Source organism: Microcaecilia unicolor, chromosome 3 (assembly GCF_901765095.1).
Source record: "Microcaecilia unicolor chromosome 3, aMicUni1.1, whole genome shotgun sequence".
Classification (NCBI taxonomy): Eukaryota; Metazoa; Chordata; class Amphibia; order Gymnophiona; family Siphonopidae; genus Microcaecilia; species Microcaecilia unicolor.
In genome coordinates, this window is record NC_044033.1 from 219,529,566 (window position 1) to 219,544,190 (window position 14,625).

At 44.5% G+C, this 14,625-nt stretch overlaps 1 protein-coding gene across 1 annotated transcript in view; it reads right to left on the reverse strand.

Moving 5' to 3' along the window:
• The window catches only part of LOC115466324 (butyrophilin subfamily 1 member A1-like), a 55,717-nt gene extending 45,355 nt beyond the window's left edge, over nucleotides 1-10,362 (reverse strand). Inside the window, exons 1-4 of the mRNA XM_030197501.1 lie at nucleotides 10,192-10,362; nucleotides 8,362-8,486; nucleotides 6,748-7,098; nucleotides 2,335-2,616 (exon numbers count right to left, since the gene is read on the reverse strand). Coding sequence (XP_030053361.1) covers nucleotides 2,335-2,616; nucleotides 6,748-7,098; nucleotides 8,362-8,486; nucleotides 10,192-10,274 — 841 coding nt within the window. The 5' untranslated portion in view covers nucleotides 10,275-10,362. The remainder of the gene's footprint in view (nucleotides 1-2,334; nucleotides 2,617-6,747; nucleotides 7,099-8,361; nucleotides 8,487-10,191) is intronic.
• Nucleotides 10,363-14,625: the final 4,263 nt, after the last annotated feature.

Genomic DNA, 14,625 nt, shown 5'->3' on the forward strand with positions numbered 1-14,625 from the left:
CCCGCTATGGACTACGGGGTCCTTTTACAAAGGCACGTTGAAAAATGGCTTGTGGTAGTGTAGTAGGCATGGGTTTTGGGCACGCATACCAATCCATTTTTCGGTGCGCCTGTAAAAAAGGCCTCTTTTTTTCCAAAAAATGGACGTGCGGCAAAATCAAAATTGACGCGCGTCCATTTTGGGTCTAAGACCTTACCACCAGCCATAGACCAAGTGGTAAAGAATTTAGGCAGTAATGACCTACTCACGTCAGACGCACGTAGCGGACACGCGTCAAAATTGAAATTACCGCATGGTCCATGCGGTAACCGGGCTGTAACTCCAATTTGGCACACATTGGACGCGCGAAGGTGCCTATGCGGCTTAGTAAAAGGGGTCCTATGTAATTGGTGTTAGCGGGTTATAAATGAACTAACTGTAATTGTATAGTGGAGGTGAGAAAGGCAGAGATGAGGGAGAGGAGTAAGATAGGGTGTAAGGGAGGGAAAGAAGAGTGGACAAAGAATAGGAGCAAAGAACAGAACTATCCTGCTCCTGAAATGCAAACTGTACAACATGCATCCTGGCACTCCCACCTGTCCATGGCATTCTTGCCAAGCAGGGGAGGCGATGGACAGTGCACAATATAAGGGAATGTCAGCTAAATTTTACTAGAAGCCTCAAGTAATCCAAAATGCTGCCATAAGGGTGGCGACAAGTGCTAGGACGTATGAGAGTGTGTGCCTGTTGTTAAAAATGTTTTGCTAGCTTCCTGTTAAGGAAAGATGTAGGTTTAATGAATAGTATTGATGTTAAACTGCGGATGTTGAGTAAGCTAAAGGTACGGAGAAGGGTGATGATGAAAATGATAAAGGGGATGGGACGACTTCCCTATGAGGAAAGGCTAAAGTGGTTAGGGCTCTTCAGCTTGGAGAAAAGACGGCTGAGGGGCAACATCATAGAGGTCTATAAAATAATGAGTGGAATGGAACGGGTAGACGTGAATCGCTTGTTTACTCTTTCCAAATATACTAGGACTAGGGGGCACGCAATAAACCTAGAAAGTGGTAAATTTAAAATGAATTGGAGAAAATATTTCTTCACTCAATGTATAATTAAACTCTGGAGTTTGTTGCCAGAGAATGTAGTAAAAGCAATTAGCTTAGCGGGGTTTAAAAAAAAAGGTTTGGATAGCTTCCTGAAGAAAAGTCCATAAGCCATTATTAAAATGGACTTGGAGAAAATCCACTGCTTATTTCTAGGATAAGCATCATAAAATATATTGTATTGTTTGGGGATCTTGCCAGGTACTTGTAACCTGGATTGGCCACTGTTGGAAACAGGATGCTGGACTTAATAGATTTTCAGTCTGTCCCAGTATGGCAATACTTATGTATTTATTCTTACCTTGGACTGATTTTAAAAATTTCATGGAAGCAACGGTGCTAAGTGGCATGGATTACTGTAATGTCATCTAGTTAAGATCGCCAGCCTCTTGTATTTAGTCACTTCAGGTTGCTTGAAACTCAGCAGTTAAGCTTTTGTTTGGTCTGTCAAAGTCATGTAACAGTATATATGAAGCAACTGAAGTGGTTGCCTGTGAGTTATCGCATAAAGTTTAATTTGTTAGTGATGATTCATTGTGCGTTGTATCGTGATTTTTCTTTTTATTTGAAGAATGCCATGAAGTGATATGTATCGACACCTCCGTTGAGGTCATCAATGGGTTGTGACCTTGTGGTGCCTGCGGTTACAACTGAAATTAACAAGAACTATCTCTCTATCATTGGTCCAGTAGAATGGAACAAATTGCCGTTACAGCTGAAAAATGAGTTACGGTTGCCAGTGTTTAAATGCAGTTGAGGGAACAGTTATGTCTGGCATATGATGTATCTGCTTGAAGAGGACTGCTTGGCATTTTGCTTTTGTGTGTGTGTGGGTGGGGGGTGGGGGGGGGGGGGTGCGTCTTTGGATTCAAACTGATTTGGAACTGTTCTGGTTGCCTCTCTGTTTGCCCAGTATGTTATTGTTGTACAGTTGTGTGGAATATTTATTTTATGTATGTTTTCCTGTGCTCCACCCTGGATATGGGCGGACTATAAATAATGAATTCTAAAAGAGATAAAACATCAAAAGTCAACCTACTTAAAGGATCAGATAAAGGGTTATGTACCAGAAGACCTTTTAGCTCAGTGCAGATAAATTATTTGGAGATCTTCGCTGTGTGAGTTTTTCAAAAATCAACTTGAAGGATGAAAAACATTTCCAAAATTCTTAAATGTGACTTTTAAGAGGGGTCACTGGTTTAATTGACACGTTGTTGTATCAAAGCTTCTCTCTGTGATGGTAACTGACCTGATATTAAAATAGCTGATTCTCTCTCTTGGTTCAGGATGGAGTTTCTGATGTGACAGGAAAATTTGCTGTACCGATTTGTTATCAGAATTAGGTTAGACTTAACGTTGAACAGACCATTGTGCTCTTGTGTTTCTGTTTCAGATAATGATGTCAGACTCTGTCCATCATCCTGTTTCCAAGTCACTTCAGGCTCTGGATACCATCCCGTAGCTTCACATACCACCCTCATTCCACTGTCCTGATAAACGTTCAAGGAGAAGGATGGAGCAGTGCCCACAACTAAAGGAAAATAAAAACAATCTGTCAGAAAGTTAGAGATGGCTTCCTAGTTGTTAATGATTGATACCCACGGCAGTTCCTTGTGACTCTGTTCAAGTCACTTAACCCTCGATTGCCTCAGGTACAAATAAGTACCTGTATATTCTATGTAAACTGCTTTGAATGTAGTTGCAAAAAAACACAGAAAGGTGGTATATCAAGTCCCATTTCCCTATTCAAGATTCTAGATGGAATGTTGCTACTATTTGTGATTCTTAATGGAATGTTGCTGTTGCTACTATTTGAGATTCTACACCGAATGTTGCTAGTGGAGGAGTAGCCTAGTGGTTAGTGTAACTGACTTTAATTCTGGGGAACTGGGTTCACTACAGCAGCTCCTTGTGACTCTGGGCAAGTCACATAAGCCTCCATTGGTCCCCCCTCCCCAGGTACAAATAAGTACCTGAATACACTATGTAAACCACTTTGAATGTAGTTCCAAAAACCACAGAAAGGCAGTATGTCAAGTCCCATTTCCCTACTTGATATTCCACATGGACTGTTGCTAGTGGAGGAGTAGCCTAGTGGTTACTGCAGTGGACTTTGATCCTGGTAACCTGGGTTTAATTCCCACTGCAGCTCCTTGAGGCTCTGCGCAAGTCACTTCACTCTCCAATAAGCACCTGTATATACGATGTAAACCACTTTGAATGTAGTTGTAAAAAAACAAAACACAGAAAGGCAATATATCATGTCCCATTTCCCTACTTGAGATTCTACGTGGAATGTTGCTATTATTTGAGATTCTAGATGGAATGTTTCTAGAGGAGGCATAGCCTAGTGGTTAGTGCAGTGGAGTTTGACTCTGGGGAACTGGGTTCAATTCCCACTGCAGCTTCTTGTGACTCTGGGCAAGTCACTTAACCCTCCATTGCCCCAGATACAAATAAGTACCTGTATATACTATACAGCTTATTTTCGAAAGAGAAAGACGCCCATATTTTGACCCAAATCGGGAGATGGGCGCCTTTCTCTCATGGGCGCCCAAATCAGTATAATCGAAAGCCAATTTTGGGCGCCTCCAACTGCAGTCTGTCGTGGGAACGGACAAAGTTGACGGGGACGTGTCAGAGGCATGGTGAAGGCGGGACTGAAGAAGGGCACCAGAAGCGAGAATTTGGGTCACTTTTTTTGGACCCTTTTTTTTCACAAACAAGTCCCCCCAAAGTGCCCCAACTACCCAGATGACCACCGAAGGGAATCGGGGATGACCTCCCCTGACTCCCCCAGTGGTTACTAACCCCCTCCCACCAAAAAAAAGAACTTTAAAAACTTTTTTTTCCAGCCTGTATGCCAGCCTCAAATGTCATACCCAGCTCTATCACATTAGTATGCAGGTCCCTGGAGCAGTTGTTAGTGGGTGTAGTGGACTTCAGGCAGGTGGACCCAGGCCCATCCCCCCTACCTTTTACACTTGTGCTGCTAAATGGGAGCTTTCCAAACCACCCACAAAACCCACTGTACCCACATCTATGTGCCCCCTTCAGCCATAAGTGCTATGGTAATGGTGTAGAGTTGTGGGGAGTGGGTTTTGGGGAGGCTCAGCACCCAAGGTAAGGGAGCTATGGACTTGGGAGGTATTTTAATTTTTTTTTAATTGTTACAAGTGCCCCCTAGGATGCCCGGTTGGTGTCCTGGCATGTGAGGGGGACCAGTGCACTACGAATCCTGGCCCTCCCATGACCAAATGCCTTGGATTTGCTCATTTTTGAGCTGGGCGCCTTCGGTTTCCATTATCGCTGAAAACGGATACCGCCCAGCTCAAATCCACCCAAATGCGATGCATTTGCCCGGCACAAACCGTATTATCGAAACAAAAGATGGGCGCCCATTTTTTTCGAAAATATGGTCTGGCCCGCCCCTACGCGGACCCGTCCTCAGAGATAAACGCCTACGGAGATGGGCGTTCACGTTCAATTATGCCCCTCTATGTAAACTACTTTGAATGTAGTTGCAAAATAAAAACACAAAGAAAGGTAGTATATCAAGTCCTATTCCCTTTCTCTTTTAGTGACAATGCAAAACATGATCTTCCTATTGCTTCCTGCCCTTGATGGATTACTGTAGAAATCAGAGGGATGCGGTCTTTCTTTAACATGTTACCTGTTAGCAAAAATAATATGGGGTTGGTATTCAAAGTGATTTAACGTAGCCAGAAACTGCTCCAGGGACATGCTGGCTGCTCTAATAGGACTGGCTATCACATATGAGGCTGTCATAGAGGCCACATATAAGGCTGTCATAGAGGCTAATATGTACTGTTTGGGGATGGCAGGAGGTCAGTGACCTCCATTGGTCAACTGGTCATTTAGGGCACTTTTTTGTGGCTTAGTCGTTATTAAAATAGGTCTAGCTCAGAACATCTTAGTTTTAGTCCATTATGGCAGAAAAACGTCCACATATTAGTAATGCCCAAATCCCGCCCCAACAACCCCCCCCCCCGACACCCCCTTTGTTATTTAAATGCACTGCCGACAAACTGCATAGCAAAACATTTAAAACATGGGTTTTGAAAATGGCAATTTAAACGTTTTGGCAAGCAAAATGTCTAAATGCCGATTTATGCCACTTTTTAAAAGTTTTTCTCTTCGTGCCAATGAATATCACCTCAGACCACTAAAGCCGACTATTTTTTTGGGCAATCTGGAGCAGGGTCGCTAATGTGGTTAAGTGCCAACATTCAGCACTTAACCACACAGTTTTTACGCAGCCAGATCGAACTGCATAAAAACTCAGTCCTATCTTTATGCTTTTCCACTCAGGGCATGCATGCACGCCTGAGAGGAAAAGCAGCTGCTCAGCAATGGGCAGAAGAGCAGTGCTGGAGGAAGCTCGGGGTCCTCCCCAGCCTTCAAAAGGAGCCCGGCACCAGTGTTTTCTCTCTCTCTTGCTCCTGTTGGGACATGATCACTCGGGTCCCATCAGGAGCAGGAGAGAGAGAGACCCTGGCACCGGGCCCCCCCTTGGAGGCCCGGGCCCGGGCCCGGGGAAGTTTGCCCCCCCTCTTGGCGGCCCTGAATAGTGCCCCACGCCAGTTTCTGTGCCCTAACTTTGCGCACCAGACTTACGCCTGCTGAAACCTGGTGTAAATGCTGGTGCCCAAGTTAGGAACACTGTGCCAGTATTCAATGACGACGTGCACAACATTTTGGAATGCCCCTGAGATGCCCATGCCCTTCTCATGCCAACGCCCCTTTTGAGATATGCAATATGGGAAGTAGGCACCCAACATTGTAGAATAAAGTGTAGCCAGATACGTGCGTAAATTTTAATGGGTGCCAATTAACATCAATAATTGGTTGTTAGCTTCCAATTATTGATGCTTTTGAGCTTGTTGCGCATCGCAAATGCGCATGCCAATATTCAGACTGTGGGAGGTAAATAAGAACATAAACATAAGAACATAAGAGTAGCCATACTGGGTCAGACCAATGGTCCATCTAGCCCGGTATCTTGTTTTCCAAACAGTGGCCAAACCAGGCCACAAGTACCTGGCAGAAACCCAAATCTTAGCAGCATCCCATGTAGAACCCCAAAGAATAGCAAGATTCTGGAATCCTAAAGAGTGACAAGATTCCATGCAGAATCTCAGAGTAGCAGCATTCCATACTACAAATCCCAGGACAAGCAGTTGATGGTAGCTGGGCTGCCTCCTGCGGTCAGTGTCGAGCCAAGTTCATAGCGGCCAAAGATAGACCTGCTATTGATGTGGCTATATTTGGCTGCTGCACTTAGCCAACGATGCGCTGAAAATCAGTGGATAGCTGGTTATATTGCACAATATAATTGGCTATCCGCTAAGCGCTAACTGGAAATATTCAGCGGTAGACAGCCGGCTATGTCTAGCTAAATACTGGCGAATAGCCAGTTAGGTACCATTTAACCAGCCAGATGCTGTTCCTAGCCGGTAAATGGTTTTGAATATCGGCCTGATTGTGCCTGAATCTAACTCGCCTTGAGCTACAATCGGAAAAGGTAATCCACAGTCCATAAATAACAACATGCCTTCTGAAATAAAGACTGATTATATTACTTAATGTTATACTAAACAGAAAAGGCTGACAATCTAAAGAGAATGAAACATCCCATTACCTCCCACTTTTAGCTCCAGGGCTGCTTCGTCATAGTAGTTATCAAACAGAAAGAAACATGTGTATCTTCCATCATCATATGGCCTAATATTCTGTATCCTCAGTGACACGTTTCCACTGGAGATGTGATCTATGATCAGCTCCGTCCTGCCTTTGTATTCTAGGATCTGGTGCTTGTTCTGGTCCAGCCTGTTTTCATACAAGTGCACAATTGAATCAAAGCCAGTCCGGAACCATCTGACCTGCATGTGCTCAGCACTGAGTCCTGGGGAGAGGCGGCAGGATAACACGGCATCTTCACCCAGAAGAGCAATCACTGGTTGCTCGGGGCCGATGACTTTAAAAGTTCCTGCTAATTATGGGATCAAAAGAAGGACATCAATTTACGGTGGAAAATACTGGTTTAAATTTTGAGAAATTTTAAAGTCTGTACTAACGACAAACACCTTGAAGCTGGATCAAGAAAATGACTAATAAGACTTCTTTATGATACAGGGTGATCTTCAAAAGGTTACTTACTTCAAAAGGTTTAAACCGGGTAAGAAGGTTCCTACCTGGTTAAATCCAGCTGGTTGGCTGCAGAGCATGTATTCAGTGGCCCTTAAACCAACAGTACCACCTAATAATGTGACACGATCTAGGTAGTCCATGGTAGGCTAGGGCTGAGTTGAGATGGGGCCAGGATTTATCCCGACAGGCGGAAATTCTATAAATGGTGCTCAAAATGTGGTGCCCCCCAAATTGATGCTTATCACTGATTATCACAACTAACTGTAGACTTATGCCTGCAGAAACCTGGTGCAAATGCTGATGACCAAGTTGGCATGAAGACCCATTGGTCTATAACATTGTGCGTAATGTTTTGGAAAATCCCCAACATGTCCATGTTCCTCCCATGACCACGCCTCCTTTTGAGTGGCAGAAAATGGACGTCCAGCAAAATTAAAACCAGCGTGCATCCATTTTGGGCCTCAGACCTTACCACCACCCGTTTGACTTAGTGGTAAGGTCTCACGCGTTAACTGGGCGGCAATCATTAGCGTGCGTACACTGCTGATTACTGCGTGGTTAGTGCCACACGGTAGAAAATAGAAAATAATTTCTGCCGCGCATTCTAGACATGTGTCAAACATAGAATTACTGCCTGGGGCACGTGGTAGCCGGGCAGTAGTTCTAATTTGATGCACTTTAGATGGGCATAGGCACCTACATGTCTTACTAAAAGAGCCCCCTAGTACCCTGACTTACAGAATAGCGCACGGCCAGATACACATGCAAATTCTAATGGGTGCCAATTAAAACCAATAATTGGTTGTTAGCACCCTATTATAAGTACATAAGTGTTGTCATACTGGGACAGACCGAAGGTCCATCAAGCCCAGTATCCTGGTTCCAGTAGTGGCCAATCCAGGTCACAAGTTCCTGGCAAGATCCCAAAAAGACTAAAACAGATTTTATGTTGCTTATGTTAGAATATGCAGTGGATTTTCCCAAGTCCAACTTAATAATGGCTTATGGACTTTTCTTTTAGGAAATTATCCAAACCTTTTTTAAACCCATGCAAATCCAGTGACACATATATAAAGCAGAAGTAAATGCTGGAATGAGCTCTTACCTGTATTTGCAATCTGGAGGTGATGAGAAATCAAGAAAAGGATAAATGCAGGAACAGGACTCTTAGCCAGGGTGGTACAGGAAAAATACATGTTCAAAACCTCTGTAATAATAAAAACATGCAACCTAAAACAAATTGAAATGAAGTTCCACTGGCTACAAATTATCTTCAGGCTCAGGCAGAATTTTCCAACAGGATGTGACTGAGGTACATTGGTAGGCCCCTGTTTACCAGTCACAATTTTAGAGTTTTGTATGTAGGAATGAGGTGCATTAACAGATAGTACGTATGAAGGGGATCTTATTACTGACCTAGCCAAAAGCACTGTGGGGTAGGAGTGAGGTAAAGTCATTGGCAAATCTCTGTGTATGTGGAATAGTGGGAAGTAATGCGGTGTACATGGGGTACTCTGGCAGAGCTGTGGTTATGAGGATCTAAGTATTGTTACTGAATTGCAGGAATGAGGTACGGTGGTATAGGTGTATGTAGGTGTGTGGATACCAGTGCTGAAACAGTAAGGGGTGCTGCATGGTAGGAATGAGGAGCACTGAGTTGTGTGTAGGTCTTAGTGCCAAAGCAGTAGGGCTCAAATGATTTTACTCTGTGCATACCCATTTTGTGCAAATTATGATGTGCATTATTAATAATCCTGTATTAGGAGGAAATATTTTTTTCACTCAGGCCCCCTCTTACCAAGCTGCGGCAAAAGGGGGCCTGTGCTAGCTTTGGCATGTGTTTTTTGACGTACGCCAAGGCCCCCTTTTACCGCAGCGGTTAAAAGGTAGATCTTTCTTTTTTTCAGGAAATGGCCAAGCGACACTGCCCGATTACCGCCGGGTACACACCGGCACTACAAAAATAAAAATATTTTTGTAGTGCCAGATATGACGGCGTGCTGGGGGTGGGAACTACTGCTGGCCTGCTGTGGTAGCCCGGAGGTACTTCCTTTTCAGTGAGAGGTAAACTCACTTTGTAAAAGGGGCCCTCAATGAATAATTAAACTCTGGAACTCATTGCCAGAGAATTGCCAGATTCCTGTCAGTCCACTCCTGGTAGACAGCATTTCTGCAAGCAGGTACTAGCTCTTTTCCCACTCTTCTTTCTGTCAGCACCTAATTTACCAGAGAAAAAAATCTGGCTTGGGAGCCACCAAATTAACACATCTGAGAGGCCTCTCTGAAAAGTTTAGGCCTTAGGCAGGTGCCTAATTTGCTTTATGCCTTAATCCGTCCCTGCTGACCCTCGTGTATTTAAAGGAACCACAGAGTGGCCTAGTGGTTACAGCACCAGGCTTGGCCTCTTTCAAATCCCACTGCTGTTCCTTGTGATTTTTGTGCAAGTTACTTAATCCTCTGTTGCTCCAGGCACGAAGAAATACCTGAATGCAACTCACCTTGAGCTACTAGTAAAAAATGTATCAGCAAAATCCAAATTAATCATAATAAAGGAAAGTGCCTGCATGAGTACTGTACTAGAGATTTCACTGAAAAGTGAGACAGTATACTTTATATGTTTGCTTTTAGAACCATTTGGATTCAGTATTTTGTTTACTGTTTATTCTGCTCAGTTTGCTCTCAATTATTTCAATAAAGATGCCTTTGAAACTTTTTTTTTTTTTTTTAAAGTGAGAAGTTCTCTGAGGAAAAATGGTCTCTTCCCCTCTCCGCAACCTATGGACACTCTCTCATTCCACAAACAGCACAGAGCTAGTCGCTTCTGGGAACCAAATTCCTTGTACACCACCTTTCACCTCTATAACTCTACTGAAACGCCAGAAACAATGAAGCTTAGGAGAGAGAATGAGGAATGTTTCAGAGTTTTTAATCCTACCTCTTGTGTTCAGTCTTTACAGCGAAGTCCTTTTGGAAGTTACAGTCATCATGCAGATCTTCTGAACAACGTCCATTCTCCATTCCTATTCTTCATACTATACCAGTTTTCAAATGCAAAAAGGAAAGAAAACAAACAAAAACAAAAAAACCCCAAACCAAGAATGTATCTTTTCATGTAAATGTATAAATATCAAAAGTTTCTTGTTTTCCGTGTCTGAGTAAAAGTGAAAGTAAGAATGGGTACAAAGGTATTGGCAGACTTTGTACCAGCTGGGAGCAGATAAAATACAGAGATTTCAAAATGAAATCCACACAGAGAGATCACCTTTCTCAATCCATCTCTTTTTGCTGCATGCATTCTGTGGCACAATGCTACAATGGGGTACCTGTCTTTTTGTGCCAAGATGTGTGTATGGAATTTATACTAGTGTAGCAGATCAAATACAAGCATACAGTTTAGGCACAATCATGGTGGGAAAAAGGGCCCTGCGGTAGCGGTGGGGGCCATTTTTCCCACACGCCAGGGCCCTTTTTACCGCAGCTGGTAAAAACCCCCTCCTCCCAAAATGGCCATGGGGTGAGATAAATCTTACTGCGTGGCCATGCGGCAGGGAGCTCTAACTGCCACCCATTGAGATGGCGGTAAGGTCTCCAGCAGTAACCTGGCAGTACACACTGCCCGGTTACCGCTATGCTAACCATTTCCAGGGTATTTCCCCTCGCAAATGGCACACACTCGACTAACGCCAGTGGCCGCATTGGGCCAGCGGTAGTTCTGGAAGAGTGATCAGTAAGCCCGCGTTGAGCTTACAGCCGCCCTATAAAGGGCTCCTAAATGCTCACACTTACCCCCCTGTTTACAGAGCTGCACTAGCAGCTGCCAGTGTGCTAATGCCAACTCAGCCCATTCACTTGGAATCAGGACTGCAGAGAGACTGAGCCGGGCCTGGGGCAGGGCCGCCACTCCCTAGGATCTCCACCACTGCCTTGTCACACCCGCCTGCCACAACTGCAGTCTGCAACTACCTTGGCTGGCGGGGATCCCAAGGCCCCAACAGCAGAAAAGGTCTTCCTCCAGCACTGTTCTTCTTCACTCTGCCATATGGCCTGCCCCTGCGGCTGCCCGAGCATGCGCGGCCTGAGGGGAAAAGCTGCTGCTTGGGAAGCAAGGTGGCAGAGGTCCAGCCTCCAAGGGGGCCCGGTGGCGGAGTTTTATCTCTCCTGCTCCTGTCGGGACATGATCACCTGGGTCCCATCAGAAGCAGGAGAGAGAGAGATACCCCAGCACCGGGCCCCCCCACATGGAAGCATGGGAAATTTTGCCCCCCCCCCCGTCTCCCCTCTCGGCAGCCCTGCTTGGAATGGGCTGTGTCAGCATTGCTGCGCAGCAGCCGCTAGAGAAGCGTTATAAACGGGTGGGTTAGATTGCTAATAAATGCACATTAATTATAGTCCTCCAAATATTCAGGTGCTGATGGTCAGCATTTTTTAAAATGTTGGTCATCGCCAGTTAAATTATCCCTCGATATTCATGGCAGTGAATTGAATATTGGAGGGATAATTTTAGGTGGACTAGGCACCATAAGCATTCTTGATGAGAATAAAATGCTCAAGTGTAAGCCCGTTTAATTTTACTGCCACTACTACTATTTAGCATTTCTATAGCGCTACAAGGCGTACGCAGCGCTGCACAAACATAGAAGAAAGACAGTCCAAATCAATTAATGTGTACAGGAAGGAGGAGAGGAAGGTAGGTGGAGGCGAGTGGTTACGAGTCAAAAGCAATGTTAAAGAGGTGGGCTTTCAGTCTAGATTTAAAGGTGGCCAAGGACGGGGCAAGATGTAGGGGCTCAGGAAGTTTATTCCAGGCGTAGGGTGCAGCGAGACAGAAGGTGTGAAGTCTGGAGTTGGCAGTAGTGGAGAAGGGAACAGATAAGAAGGATTTATCCATGGAGCGAAGTGCACGAGAAGGGGTGTAGGGAAGGACGAGTGTGGAGATACTGGGGAGCAGCAGAGTGAGTACATTTACAGGTTAGTAGAAGAAGTTTGAACAGGATGCGAAAACGGATAGGGAGCCAGTGAAGCGACTTGAGGAGAGGGGTAGTATGAGTAAAGCGACCCTGGCGGAAGACGAGGCGGGCAGCAGAGTTTTGAACCGATTGGAGAGGGGAGAGGTTGCTAAGTGGGAGGCCAGCAAGAAGCAGATTGCAGTAGTCTAAACGAGAGGTGACAAGGGTGTGGAAGAGGGTTTTGGTAGAATGCTCGGAAAGAAAGGGGCGGATTTTACGGATGTTGTAAAGAAAGAAACGACAGGTCTTGGCGGTCTGCTGGATATGAGCAGAGAAGGAGAGAGAAGAGTCAAAGATGACCCAAAGGGTTCGAGCCGAGGAGACAGGGAGAATGAGAGAGCCATCAACAGAAATAGAAAACGGGGGGAGTGGGGAGGTGGGTTTGGGGGGAAAAATGAGAAGCTCGGTTTTAGTCATATTTAATTTCAAGTGGCCTTGAGACATCCAGACAGCAATGTCAGACAAGCAAGCTGAAACTTTGGTTTGGATGCAAGGTGAGATATCAGGGATAGAAAGGTAGATTTGGGAGTCATCAGCATAGAGATGGTAGGAAAAGCCATGGGATGAGATTAATGAACCAAGGGAAGAAATGTAGATAGAAAAGAGGAGGGGACCAAGAACAGAACCCTGAGGTACGCCGACAGGCAGAGGGATAGAAGTAGAAGAGGATCCACCAGAATGAACACTGAAGGTGCGGAGGGAGAGGTAGGAAGAGAACCAGGAAAGGACAGAGCCCTGGAATCCAAGTGAGGACAGGATATCGAGAAGTATGCTGTGATCGACAGTGTCAAAAGCAGCAGAAAAATCAAGAAGAATGAGGATGGAATAGAGACCTCTGGATTTAGCCAGTAATAGGTCATTGGAGACTTTAGTAAGCGCAGTTTCGGTTGAGTGGAGAGGGCGAAAACCAGATTGTAGTGGGTCAAGAATAGCATATGAGGAGAGAAAATCAAGGCAGTGGTGGTGAACAGCACGCTCAAGTAATTTGGAGAGAAAAGGGAGGAGGGAGATGGTTCGGTAATTAGAGGGACAAGTAGGGTCGAGTGAAGGCTTCTTAAGGAGAGGTGTGACCACAGCATGTTTAAAGGCAGCAGGGACAGTCGCAGTGGAAAGTGAGAGGTTGAGAATGTGACAGATAAAAGGAATAAGAGCAGGAGAGATGGCATTAAGAAGGTGGGTGGGAATGGGATCAGAGGAACAGGTGGTACATTTTGAGGAAGAAAGGTGCTGACCTCTCTGTACCTGAAGCAAACTCCTCCAAAGTATAACAAATTTGGACCTTTTAAATTCCAAACTTCTCAACTTGCTGGCTAAGGTGAGATTCCTGATATTCTCTTTAATTTAATGCTTAGTGCTTAATTAATTTTGCCCTGTGAAACCTCTTATTTTCGTTCTTTTTCTCTTCCTACCAAGCTCTGAGAGGGAGGCTGTATTGTATTGGTGCTCTAAAGTGCATTTTACATTGTTGAAACTGATATAATTATTGGGAATATCTGGACTTATATTACAACAAGGAAAGCTTATTTTTTATATTCTAGGGCAAATTTGGAAGTTAAAACATTTGAAAATTCTGGTCCCACCCAGAGAATTGCCTTAACAGTAGTTAGTTGGCACTTGGGACTTATAATCCCACCCACTCCAGGGTTTTCCACTCATTTATAGACAAACCAAACCTCATTAACTTAATCATACACAGGCAGTCTTACAGACTGTTAACCCCAACTAAGTACACCTGTTCATACCCAATTCAAGAAATCAGGATGACTTTTATTCTCTGCAATAATTGTGGTACTTTAGTTTCAAGGCCAATCATCTGGAGACTTAAAGCTTGCCCTATCTGTCTTCAACTATCTAGTTTTAAACAAGAGCTCAGTAAAGTAATGCAAGAATTGGATACAATTAAACCAGCTTCTAGGACTGCACAGAGAAATAGCTTCTCACCACTCCCTCAAAGAATAAAACCACATAAGAACAGATGGTTCACAGTAGGCTCAGGCAGACTTCGTCTTGTGACACAGAAGCATCCACCCGCACAAGTGTTGCCACTAAAGAATTCTTTTGCTCCATTACAGCACTGTAATGCTCCTGAAAATAGAACTGAAACAGAGGAAAAAGCAATAAAGTTGGAACAAAAAGACATGAAGGTACCCAAAGTGAAAAGACACCCCCAAATCACTAATGTTAAAACACATACCAAGAAATATAGGTGGAAAGCAATGGCCACAAATGCTCGTAGTCTAAGCAATAAAGTTCATGACCTTCAAGCCCTGATGGTGGAAGCAGACTTAGATGTTGTTGCAATCACAGAGACGTGGCTCAACAGTTCCCACGAATGGGATGCAAGCATACCAGGCTATAATCTA